General features: G+C 38.6%; 1 protein-coding gene across 3 annotated transcripts in view; it reads right to left on the bottom strand.

The window, feature by feature from the left end:
• Positions 1-12,832, bottom strand: part of pde1cb (phosphodiesterase 1C, calmodulin-dependent b) — a 126,611-nt gene that overhangs the window by 91,869 nt on the left and 21,910 nt on the right. For all 3 annotated transcript variants that reach the window (XM_078173101.1, XM_033650961.2, XM_078173102.1), the window contains exons 2-3: positions 10,930-10,980; positions 10,014-10,179 (exon numbers count right to left, since the gene is read on the bottom strand). In XM_078173101.1, the coding sequence (XP_078029227.1) occupies positions 10,014-10,179; positions 10,930-10,980 (217 nt within the window). The remainder of the gene's footprint in view (positions 1-10,013; positions 10,180-10,929; positions 10,981-12,832) is intronic.

Genomic DNA, 12,832 nt, shown 5'->3' with positions numbered 1-12,832 from the left:
CAGGAGATGAGACGAGACGAGACAAGACGAGACAAGATAAGCCTTTGTTGTAGAGGAATTTATCTTGGGCATTCAAGAGAACATACACATTCTTCATCTACAGACAATTATCCGTATGCATTGCACAGATTGTGCATCTGCTCATGCTCTTTCTGAAGGATCTGGTTTGGGTCACAGGTATTTTTAGGCCCTGCTTCCCCACTGTCTCCTCAAATACCTCCTTGAGAGAAGATGGGGAAGTGTACCAATTATTTTGCCAGTCCTCCTGATCAGGCTTTGGAGTTGTCATGTTACTTTATGTCTAACCATAACTCTCTCTCTCTCTCTCTCTTTCTCTCTCTTTCTGTCTCATTGTGTCATACGGATTACTGTTAATTTATTATGTTGATTTGTTCTGTACGACATCTATTGCACGTCTGTCCGTCCTGGAAGAGGAATCCCTCCTCAGTTGCTCTTCCTGAGGTTTCTACCGTTTTTTTTCCCCTGTTAGGGTTAGGGTTTTTTTGGGGGGGGGGGTTTTCCTTATCTGCTGTGAGGGTCCAAAGGACAGAGGGATGTCGTATGCTGTAAAGCCATGTGAGGCAAATTGTGATTCGTGATATTGGGCTTTATAAATAAAATTGATTGATTGAATTGATTGATAACCCCGTACTAAACAAAAATATTTTTCTAAACCTAATCTTTGTCACCTTAACCTAACCACAACCTTTTCACAACGTTACAGTGTGTTTCACCCAGGAGATCGCTGTGCTTCTCATACAAACACAAAAGGATGCCTTGTACATTGGTATCAGACCAGAGGGGGCGTGACAAAGCGTTCATATTTGATGACCTGGGAATGAAAGCTGGTTGGCTGTAGACCTTCTGCTACCAAGCTGTTCCCATCCTTCATTGCTTTGGATGTGGATTTCTGTTACATTTTGACATCTTTCCTTCCAAGATGTTTGATTATCACAGAACAATAAGCTCTAATATTATTAAATGGTTAAGAAAAGAAAAAATTCTGGCGTCACACGTTTACTAGAAAAAAAAGGGTTCTCTGCTGCACAACATAGCAGGATAAAGAATGCATTCTTGTTGAGAGAAATGTGGCCCCGAGCCTTTGCTCCCAAGGAATCTCAGAGAATACTTTAATTAGATTGCCAACTGATGAATGAACGACCATGCAGACTGTGGCCATGTGGCTTGTTTGGACCACTGTACGGTGGGAGGGACATTGCAACAATGTTGAGCAAGCTATGAAATATTGAGAATACATGGAGGTCTTTTGTTTGTTGCTCATTTCAAAATATGTCGTTGTTGCTGAGGAATCTGAGTAATCTGCAGTGTGAAGGACATATTTTAAAAGAAACAAGTCGACACATTTGTGCTTGAGTCATGTACTCTATTTTGAGTTACGATTCCTCTTATTAGATCTGATTTCTATTTTCTCCTGTTGTAATGTTTGTTTTGTACTCATCTTTTGTTTTCCTTTGTAAAGCACTTTGTACCCAAGGCTTTCAAAGGTGCTATACAAATGATTTTTTTTTACTTTCTTACTTACAAAGCATAAAAATTTCATCACATAGTGACATATTCAAACTGAGTTCAATGGATGAGAAGCAAATATAGTAGAATATGAATACCAGCTTTGCCTTGGGGGGCTACACAATGATAATATGCGTCTGAATGAGTTTACACATGTAGCAAATATTTCATTCAATTTCAAGACAGATGAACTAACACAAGAGCCAAAACTGATTGTGCCTCTTCACATAATGATCATCAAAATATGTCGCTGATTAATTACTATCACAACAACTGCTCACAAAAAAAGACCTAATGAATCGAGTCTTGGGAGGATGAATTATTCGTATGACTATGACAGAGGGACTTACTGGAAATTATGCTCAGCTGAGGTATTCTTGTCACTGTGCTCGGGCTCCCTCAAAGCTCACACATCGAAATCAAGACATTAACAGACCCGGCCATTTGGAGGTACATGAAAAATTCAAATCTCATTTAAATTTCCAGGCAAGTCGATAAGGATATCGATGCATCAAAATAGCAATTGCCTTAGCGGTAATGACCACATTTTGGTGGAGCTCATCTATCACAAAATACAGTATGGTTCCCCATCTATACTTAATTTCTCCCTCTGAATTGGATCTGGTGGAGATGGAAGGATGGGTGGGAGAAATTGAGGGCACCCAGCCATATAGCTATATTTATTTGCAGAGTGATGGAGGTGGAAAAATACCCCGGAGAAGAAACTTCCTATTACTTCAATCCTAAGAGGGATTCCTGTAGGTCAAAGGAGATGCATACAACAGCTCAGCTGAGCATTTCAGAAGCACTTCGGAGGTAAAAATGAAAGAGGCCTTCTCTTACACACCTGTAGTTACAAAGGTACAAAGTGTTGCCAGGTTTTGTTGTGGTAACATAATGATTATTTTCTAGCACATATGTGTTGGACCGAAATATGTGGCATGTGAACACAAGGAAGGAAAATTCTGCATTAACAGTATTAATATTCACTTTTCTATGGCATTAAAGTGTGAGAGATTTTTAGCCACATTAGCTGTGTGGCTCTGTGGTTGGTCGGTCCACCACTGGTCTAAACTGAAATATCTTGACAACTATTGGATGGATTGTCATGAAATTTGGTACAAACATCTGTGGTTCCCAGAGAAGGAATTCTACCCACTTTGGTGCCTCTGACTTTTCCTTTAACGCCACAAGCAGGTCAAAGTTTTCACTAATTTGGTGAATCTTAACACCTACTTGATGTATAGGGGCAAAATTTTGTAGGGTGATCGTCAGTGTTATTGCCTCACATTTCATCCTGTGCTACCATCAGGTGGACCTGTCAGGATTTATGCTATTGAAATATATGATATATGAACATAACCTTGATCATTTTGCTGACCTCGATATTGCTTGATTTATACTGTTTGTGTACTGTTTGTTGCCAACATGATGCCAGAATAAACAGCAGCCATTACTGGGCACAACGATGCTTCCTTTTTATCAACTTCACCCCCACCTACTTGCGCAAGACTGAAGAAAAATATAACAAAACTTTAAAGACTACACACAATAGCTTATTGGTAATTGCAGCTGCACTTTTGAAGTGGCAGAGGCACAGTCCTGATAGTTGTTTGCTTGCAAACCCCTGGCAACTCGTGAAAAAGTACGTTGTTTGTAGTTTTATCCTTTACAACTTCATCCTCTACTTTGTAAATCCACCAGCAAACTGCCTGGCTCCAAGGTCGTCCATCCCAGAGAGCACACCTGCCAAACCATGGAGGTAACTGCTGTTCTTCTGCAGCTTCACTAAGCTTGTCTATTAGTTGCCAAACAATTTTTGTTTTTTAGCCAAATTTTGTATCATGTATCACACAGACTGATTATGGGCAACTAGTTTTATACTCTCTTGTAGATATTAGCATATTCCTAAGAATTAAAAGTTTATTGCTCTTTGAAAGGTCCATTCTCATCATTATCCTATTATATTAGCATTACATCAGTGGGATAAAATGGTCACAAAATGACAATAATATCTTTTATTAAAGTTATTTCTTGGACAATACATCATCCAACAAAAACAGTTATCATGACAGGCCTACCATCAGCTTAAAATTCCAATTTATGACCATGTTAGCATACTGACATTAGCATTTAGTCCAAAGCACTGCTGTGCCTAAGTACATCCTCACAACTGCTAGCAGAGCTGTAGGCTCTTAGTCTTGTTGACCTGACAGCAACCAAACAGAAACATAAGCCTGCTGCACTAATGGCAACTAAGTGGGTATTTATGGCCGACATGTTAGCAAACAATTGCCTAATTACATTACTTCAGCTCACAACGGAGCAACACTAATATCCCACTGGGGTCATGTATCTGGCCAGCTGATAATTCTGTCACCTTACTGATAACTTCTTACTGTTTTAGTTCTGGTTTGATCCAAGAATTCTGTCACTGTGGCTTACTAAATACTCATCTGTCCTGACTAACACCTGGCTTATTTTACTATCTATCGTTTACACTGGACAAGTGGAGTACAGTAGGCTGTCTATTTCAGGTAGGGTTAACTGAGGGCATTAGTGTCAACTGTTGGGAGGCAACCGTATAGTCTAAAAACAGAATGGATAACCCAAACAAAGAGCTAAAAGCGGCTTACAGGTTTAAATAGCTCTGACGCTGAGTGTTGCATTTCATTGAGACTGGCTGTACTAGAATCCCTTTCACAAAAAGTTATTTTAGTCACACATTTGCACTTATAGAAATAAAGTTGTAATTAATTAAATTTATTATCGATAGTATTATCTTTACTTACTACGTCCACTGTCAAGTATCCCCAAGCAGATAAAAACATGTTATCAATATTATCTTTAAACTAAAGTTAAACTGGGTAATAAGATCCAGTGAGGTCACACTCCGTATTTACGTAGATGGTCAGATTGTAGGTAACGTCTGCAACAGCTATTCAAAACCCAATGTTGGTGGAAACAAGTGCTCATGTCTACACGTTTGAATCTCATTCTACCTTGTGTCTCTATCACCAGCGATAAAAAATTATGGCCACCATTAAATAGTCCGTGACAGATGTTGATTTCCTGTCCAAGAGTTCACCTCAGGGTCAAGGCTCAGGAAACGCCACACTCACTGTAAGTCACGCAGCTCAAAGTGACAAACATCACAGCAAATTTATGCTGCGCAGACAAAATACTCTGCCAGCCCCGAGTGCCTGAAGCCTGTAACTGCTCTGATCCTATTACTATATTAACCCGACAATAAGATGTGCGTAAAGCCTACAGAGAGGGGGGCTGTTCATGTCATTGGTGAATGATTTGCAATTCACATAGTGTATATAAAGGCTGCAGGGTGCGCAAAGTGAATTCACTGTGAATGAGTGAGGTCAGGAGGTATGAGGTGAGGGTGAGGGCACAGTCAAAGAAATCCCCTTACTGTATTTTCAGCCTGAACTTAGATGTCAATGCAAACATACACCTTAAAGGGACAGTCCCACAGTATTTTCCTCATAGAGATGTCTGCCTTCTCTTGAATATATTGGAACTACATTAAACATTTACCACATCCTCCTACACTGAGCTGTAATGTTAGCTGATGTTTACATCTTGCACTGTTAAGACCATGAACTTCTCGTCTATGAGTAGATGCACGCATCCTTCTGTATAGTGATACAGTCGGCAGGTGCAGTTCGGTATAAGAAAATAGTTCCTACATCAAACTGCTCACAGCAGGGTCGGTGGATTATCTTGAGTAACCAGGTCATCGTTTCTGGAAAGAGACATTGCTGTTGACTTTTTTTAACATATTTTTTGGCACTTTGAGCACCACAAGCTTAATGCAAAGTTCCATTATATTTGATAGAAGGCAGACATCTCTACAGCCGATATCTCCAACACTCTGCAACTCACACCCAAACAATCTAGATCAATAAAAAGCACTAGAGGGAAGAGGGAAAATATGTATTTTTGATTTTGAAGTGAACTGTCCCTTCTAAATCTTCTGAAAGGACACAAATATATAGGTCTTTAGCATTTCGTCTCATCTTCGTTTGGACTTGACAAATTAATTTCTTTTTCAGAATCAACTGTGTTTCAGCTCCTTTTATCTTTACACTTGTAAATAATAATAAATCACAAACTCAGTCTTGATTAAACCAACCTGGAAAACCTCAATAGCCTCTGCTGGTCTCTACTTTAATCAATAGCCCCAAAAAGTGTTTTATTAGTGAAAGGCTGGAGACTGCACACAAGGGAATAAATATATTGATCAAAGCAAAGGCTGGAAACTTTTCTGTTACCCCAAACAATATTATGATACTGCATGTACAGCTAATATAAATTCATGTTTGGTCACTTTGGATGTCATTAGAGGTTTGGCACAGTTAGAATTTTAATTTGCTTCCTGTTCCTGAAAACACTGGTAATTTTCATACAGTACACAGTGTATAAAAGCCCAATCCAAGAATGTGTGGCGCGTGGCAGACAGCAGTGATACAGCTCTTTAACATCATAACTGTGAGGTCACGCTTCAATCATTTTGATGAATAGCTGTGCCATTTGCCCATGTGCTTCCAGTCACACTGGTCAGTGGAGGCTCATTAGCCGGCTAGTGAGGCTAGTGATGGAGGTTGTTACTGCACAGGAGATGTCAGTGGGGGTCTCTGAACCTGCGGGTCAGCCTCCAAAACTGTGGGCTACAACGATGGAGACAGCCGCCTTAATCAACTGTAAAGTTCACAGCGGCACACAGCATCCAATTAACCAGTAGATAAATCACACAGCTGACCATGGACGAGTATCTGAGTTCCAGCTGCATGTGTGCATGACTGTGAATTGTCTGTGTCTGCGAGGACTCTGATAAGTGGAAGTCTTTTTGTGTGATAGCTGTAATGTGACTGTGAACAACTCTGTGTGAGGTGACAAAAGAACAAATTGTGTACCCAATTTTTAAAAAGCTACTTTGTGCTCAAAATGCACTGAAAAGAAGCAACACACACATTTTTTTGTCTCTAGTCACCATTTGGTAAGCTTCCAGTCATCTTTGTAATCTTACTGGTCCCAGTTTATTAGACTTTATCTCTATTTAGGCACTATTAGTGATGAATTTTATCACAAGAAACATTTTTGTGGCAATAATTCTTCATTAAAACACAGCAGAAGGACCATATTTATTATTTATTTATTTATTTATTTATTTATTTTATTTGTTTAATTTTCATTTTCTTTATTTATTCATTTATTCTTATTTTTTCATTTTTTATTTCATTTTATTTATTTATTTATTTAATTATGTAGTTATTTATTTATTTATTTATTTATTTTCATTTCCAGCATTTCTGCTCAGGTTTTTTCATGTGCAAATAAATAATGCATAAAAAGACATATAACATGATGACATTCTTGCTGGCACAATATCGAGCAGTTGTTTTTTTGTTGTTTTTGTTTTTTAATCATATGTTATGTTTTCATGTGTCCCCATCAATCATTACTGATTAATAACTTATGATGCATTTGTTACTAGTATTAACTTGTTATTTTTTGTTACCAAAAGCTCTGCAATCACACTGTTCCTTCTTTCTTTATCAATAACAATGTTATTACAATCTGGCATTCAATCTGTAGCAAGAACATTCACCAGCGACTGTTTTCTAATAAAGAGGTCATTTTTAATAATGAGTACTAACTTATCCTTTGCCCAAAGCCTTTCAATTTCATTTGTTCTCTTGGGACTAAAACAGAAGTAATTAATATTTGCAGAGCTGCAATTTTAAATGGAAACAATAATCAATCAGTCAATCAGACTGGTGAAAACTGGATAAGAAGCAACGCTGATGGAAATTATGGTGAAGACGCTGTATTCAAATCACACGCTGATATTTAGATGAGAGCCATTAAAATGTTTGTCAGGCAGAGTGAAGACAATGTAAAAAGCCTCAGCTTGCTATATCACCTAATGGAAAACATCAAGATGAAGTTAGTCACTGTAAAATAGTCCTGTTACATATAAATTGCAGTTGGAGAAGAGAGGTGATGGGTACACAAATTATATATGACAGATGTAAACATTATTATAACTTGTATCTACAGCAAAGCAACTTTACAATGATACGGCAGATCAAAGTTGAATAGTCACAACTCATAAACAATATAAGTAGGCTACAAGAGGCAATTTGTGAGTGATTGTGGGATTTGGGATAAACAATGACATGACAATATTTATACACTGCACCATTCAAAAAACCACTGGTTTCATCCTGTGCTTGAAAACCTCGTATAGCCCATTCAGTAGCTATGAAGTGTTTTAAAATGCATAAGGCAGCCCTAATGAGCAGAAACAACAGCATGACACCGACCACACAGATGAGTCAGCCTGTGTTTATACACTAATGGCACTATATTGTTTTCTTTCCTTCGCTGTGTGACTAAACAAGCACTCGAATGTGTTGCAGGAGCAGCTGTAATCCTGATATAAACACCTGTGATGTGTCTGAAGTGTAAGGCAACCATTCAGCTGAGCTACGAAAACAAGGCAAAAAGATAATCAAGTAACTTTGTAAAGTGGAAAACTGCAGCCAGCAAAGCACATAAATGAGCCATTAAGATACTCAGAGGGAAATGGACTGTGGAGCTTAATCAAAATAGTACAACAGTTAAAGAAAATGCAACCAAAATGCTCCAAATTTTGTCATATTCACCTCTAGGCCTCAGCTGACATTTACCTTCATTCAACCCCACTTAATGACAACCGTCCTTTAACACACTCACTCTCATCCTGCCTGCGACACACCACACATGATCCCTCTCCGTTCTCCAATAAAATCTAATTATCATCGCCTGGAGGATAACAGCCAGCCCTGGCCTCGGAGGTGACACAGTGGTTACATCATTTTATGGATTACTGCTAGTTCCTCGGTCATTTAATCACCTTGTGCCATAATCTTGCCATCTGTCATTCAGTTGTAGATCCCCACTGCTCCCTGTGGGTTTGCCCTCTATTAACCACTGTTGGCCTGGCCAAAGACTCTCCCCTGACCTTAGCGGGATTCCCCAGACAAAGATGTAAGGAAGAAGATGGCTGTCTGTTGAGGAGTGTGAATCATATCTGAGGGATGCTTTAAAAGGAGGAGGTGAACTAAGCTCTCTTGTAATGGCCACGTTTGGTGGTGAATCACCAAATTCACCAGGTGCAGCCCCTATTTTGCTGGTCAAATGACTTTTATAAACAAGAAACTGGTAGGTAGAGTATTATTTGGCATATTTTACTTCTGTTTAAACTGTTAGTGCTGCTGAAATGAATTACTCCCTTGCAGGCCAGAAGACAAATGAAAATTGTGCAGCCTCAGCCAAAGATTTAGCAGCATTTGGCATGTACTTGGCATTTGCTCCCCGCCCTGTTTAAAGTTATAGCTACATCTTAATATATGACACTGAAATAAGTCACTGTCTCTACGGACAAATGAACTGTTTCCTCTGTGGAAGGTAAGAGTGCTTTTAGCTGCCCTGCGCTCACTGTGTTTTTCTTTAAAATCTAAGCTGTGGCTTTTAAATGAAGGAACAGGCTGAGTCCAGTCAAGTGGAAAATCACTTTCTCCTTGTCACCACCCCACTCTGGAAAAAAAGGCCCTGCGTTCTGGGGGAAGACTATGGCAGAGAACAACTGTAATTTGAGATATCATGGAGAAGCACCACAGAAGAAGCCTGCGTTACTGCACAGAGACTTTTGCAGAGAAGCCGAGAAAGAAAATGAGACAATAGTTGAATGGGATTTCCACAATCTCGTACCAAACACCCCATAAATTATAAATCTCAGTGAATGCTCTCTACACTACAGCCTCTCCAAATCGGCTTGCCGTAACTCCTTGTCTATTTTGCATACAGTCAAAAGCTTGTTATCGCACACTAGGTGAATTTTTAGTATCCTCTTACAAATGCTCACTTCTTGCCACCTGCGGCATTTGTAACAGTCTCCAGAGCCATCAAGGTTAATTGGAATCAGGCGTTAAAAGACGTTCAATATTCTAAAAGTGACAACAAATTATGTTAATGGTGGTTTGAAGTCCTTGTTATCAAGGTGGAATCAATCTTGCCCACGTCCCTCGAGGTCAGCAGCCATACATAGCAATTAGCACTGTGTGTGTGTGTGTGTGTGTGTGTGTGAAGAACGTTAAATGTCAGAAAGAAAATTATCCTCTTCATAGAAAGCAAGCAGAGGGACCACTTCAAATCTTGCCAACCTAATAATCAAATTCATGTTAATCAGAGTCCAAAAATACTGAATGAATACACACTGCAGAATGACACATCGTTGTATGCGTTGCCTTGTTTCCTTCCTATGTGCTAAAAGGAATATCGACTGAATGCAAATTACACCTGTGTAACATAATGGGCTGGACATGGCTGTCAATGTCCCACCGCAGCCTGACACAGGATTGAATCCGTGATGATTAACAAATAATAAATAACTGCTTTTCTCTCTTTATGGCTGAGGGGCATCAAACCTGATGGCTGTTTTCTCTGTGGCATCTGGTTCGTCCGCTGCAGGGAGATCGTCGGCCAGAATCTCTTCAGGGCTCCGTGGGTCATTCAGGGGGGCCTTCTGCTCTTTGCCTTTGATCCCCATCCCCGCCGTGATGGCGTTCCATAAAGCACTCTGGGACTTTGAGCCTGCAAAACAAAACAGAAAAAAGCCTTAGTAGTGTTACAGTTATTTATCAAGCTTTCATTTGTTTAGCAGATGGTTGTTTGTATAGATTATGTAACAAAAAACAGAACTGTTGAATGTCCACTGAATAGCTGTCAACACCTCTGTAGTAAAACAATTGTACTCCTTTGTAATGCTGCCCCCATGTGGGTGTATGATGTCAATGCTAGTTTATCTAGCACTTATTACACAGTAGTAGTAGTGCTACAAGTAATAGACTACTTATATAGTCATTGTAACAGGGATTACCAACCTTTATCAGCTCAAAAAAAAAGTTTTTAAATCAACTCCCCAAAGATTTCATGTAAGTAACTGTGTCACACTTTTGCTCTCTATTTTAATATAGAGCACCACCTGGAATATAAAAGATGAAAATTAATTAACAGACTCAATCTTACTATAATCCATCAGTATTTGTTTCTTGTGTGGAAAATAGTTCTCTATAAACACATGAACTGAAATATGTGGGTGGATCATTGCTATTAACGGCAAAATTATTTCTGGAAAATCTTGTTATTGAGTTTTGGAATCAAATTTTCTGCTTCAGTGACACATCAATTTTAGCGATGTGCTAAAATGTCAGCATCTGATCTCTTATTAACTCGTGGTAAAATGACCCTTTGAGACTTTGATCTGAGAGGTGTGATGGATTTAAATGATTGAATTTAGTGAAGGGACGAATGATCATAATGACTAGCAGAGGGGACACTTACGTGCAAAACTGGCCTGTGGTCTGCTGGAGCTCTCCCCTTCTTCATTTGCCACTAGAGGAGAAAAAATAGATGTTAGGCCAGAAATGTGGTTTGTTATTTGAAACTTAATGTCAAAAGATAAAATTCTTCAGTGGTTACCAGTGACTGTAAAATCATCTATAACTGTTGCTTTGTTGTCACACACATTTGCTCTGTGTTGAATATTAAAAACACTAAAAACTGTGTCTGATATCTGGAAATTTGCCACTTTCACATGTGCAACAAATACAGTGGGAGTATTCATGCTTCATGTTAGTCTTAATAAGAAAGGTCAATCGATAATTTTAATGAGGCTCTCCACATCCTGCCCTTGGTGGTCTTGATGTTTATTTCTTTTTATATGTGCCTGTATTTGCCTGTATGTCTGTGTTTTTATGTATTTTATTGAGATTAAAACAAAAGGGATGGTGAATCTTGTGCTGATGTGTAATACAAACAGAGTCAGGAAGGTCATATACTGTTCCATTAAACCCTAGAGCTGCCTTGTAGTGTGATTTAAGTGACAGTGAAAGTACTATAATTGTTGCTGTTGTTCCAGAGTGGTGCCCTGTTGGAGTCTCTGCCCACTAAAGACTGCACACAGTATGGAGAGAATGGTGAAACATGCATACATCTAGCAGCAGTGTTGAGGACAAAAACTAGGGCTGCAAAAAATATGAAAATGATGATGATGTGGTTTTTGCTGAGGTCTGGAATATGACTTGTAGGCAGCAGCAGCAGCATCTCTGTAGCACCACAATGCTTCATTTCTAATCATATGTTGTGACACATTTGACCTTTATCCAAAAATTACAGCTCCTGTGATTTAGATATTGCACCAAGCCATATTGCAATTCCAATAATAATTAGATTAATTGTGCAGTCCTAGCAAAAACAACTCACTGATGACTGATATGCAGTGTTGGCAAAGCTAGAAGTACTTCACACTGGAAGTTGAACCACAGCAAAGCTACCCTAAGGAAAGGTCTGGTTTGGTTAACTAAAGCCTCTTAGAAAAAGTAGCTCAAACTACTCTGTGAAATATATGTATACATCAAATAAACACTGTACATGTTATACAAAATTATGACAAAATAAAATACAAAAAAGTCACATCTTGGCGAAATGCCACTCAGTTAAGCTATTACAAAAAATACCCACACTTCATACATAAACACTCTATTCTTGCAAGGTGCAGGAGTGTCAGCTTTGGTTTTGTTTACAATGTACTGTCTATTAGTCTGACACCTGCCTTGCAGAAACTCAAGTCCAGGTTTGGGTATTGCACTGAGCAGGATTACTCAATTAGTAACTTCTAAAATAGCATGCAACAACTTATATAACTTAAATAGCAACGATCTATTCTTATGACTAATTGACACCTAACATACTCAAGTTTAGTTTTAGAAATTTAGATTTTAAACTTTAAAAACTATAGTTAAATACATCCCACAGGTGAGCTGACAATCCAGTTTACTGGAAAACCCCAGAGACTAAACCTGTCCTAAAAAAAGTGACTGTCTGACAGATGCATTTGCGGATGCACTGCAAAGCGGGCTCAATTACAAAAGAGAAGCAGTGGTATAAATAAATAAATAAATCCTTTTGTTTAATGGCCCTGTTTCAGTATTTAACCACACAAAAAATGGCAAAAAAGTCATTTAACTACTTGAATTACTTTGTAAATAATAATGTAGTTGAACTACCAGCAAGCTACTATAAAATCTGTTAAACTACTAGTTTAATTTCATTTATTTTACTTCCTCAACACTGCTGATATGAGAACAGAAAGGCAAGGGGCAGGTCGAAACTACACTATGACACTTCTACAACTCTACATGCTTTCATTGTTGCCATCACTGTTTGTGAATATGCTCCAAGTAAG

Source organism: Epinephelus lanceolatus, chromosome 12, assembly GCF_041903045.1.
Source record: "Epinephelus lanceolatus isolate andai-2023 chromosome 12, ASM4190304v1, whole genome shotgun sequence".
NCBI classification, from domain to species: Eukaryota; Metazoa; Chordata; class Actinopteri; order Perciformes; family Serranidae; genus Epinephelus; species Epinephelus lanceolatus.
This window is presented reverse-complemented; position numbering and strand designations above follow the sequence as displayed.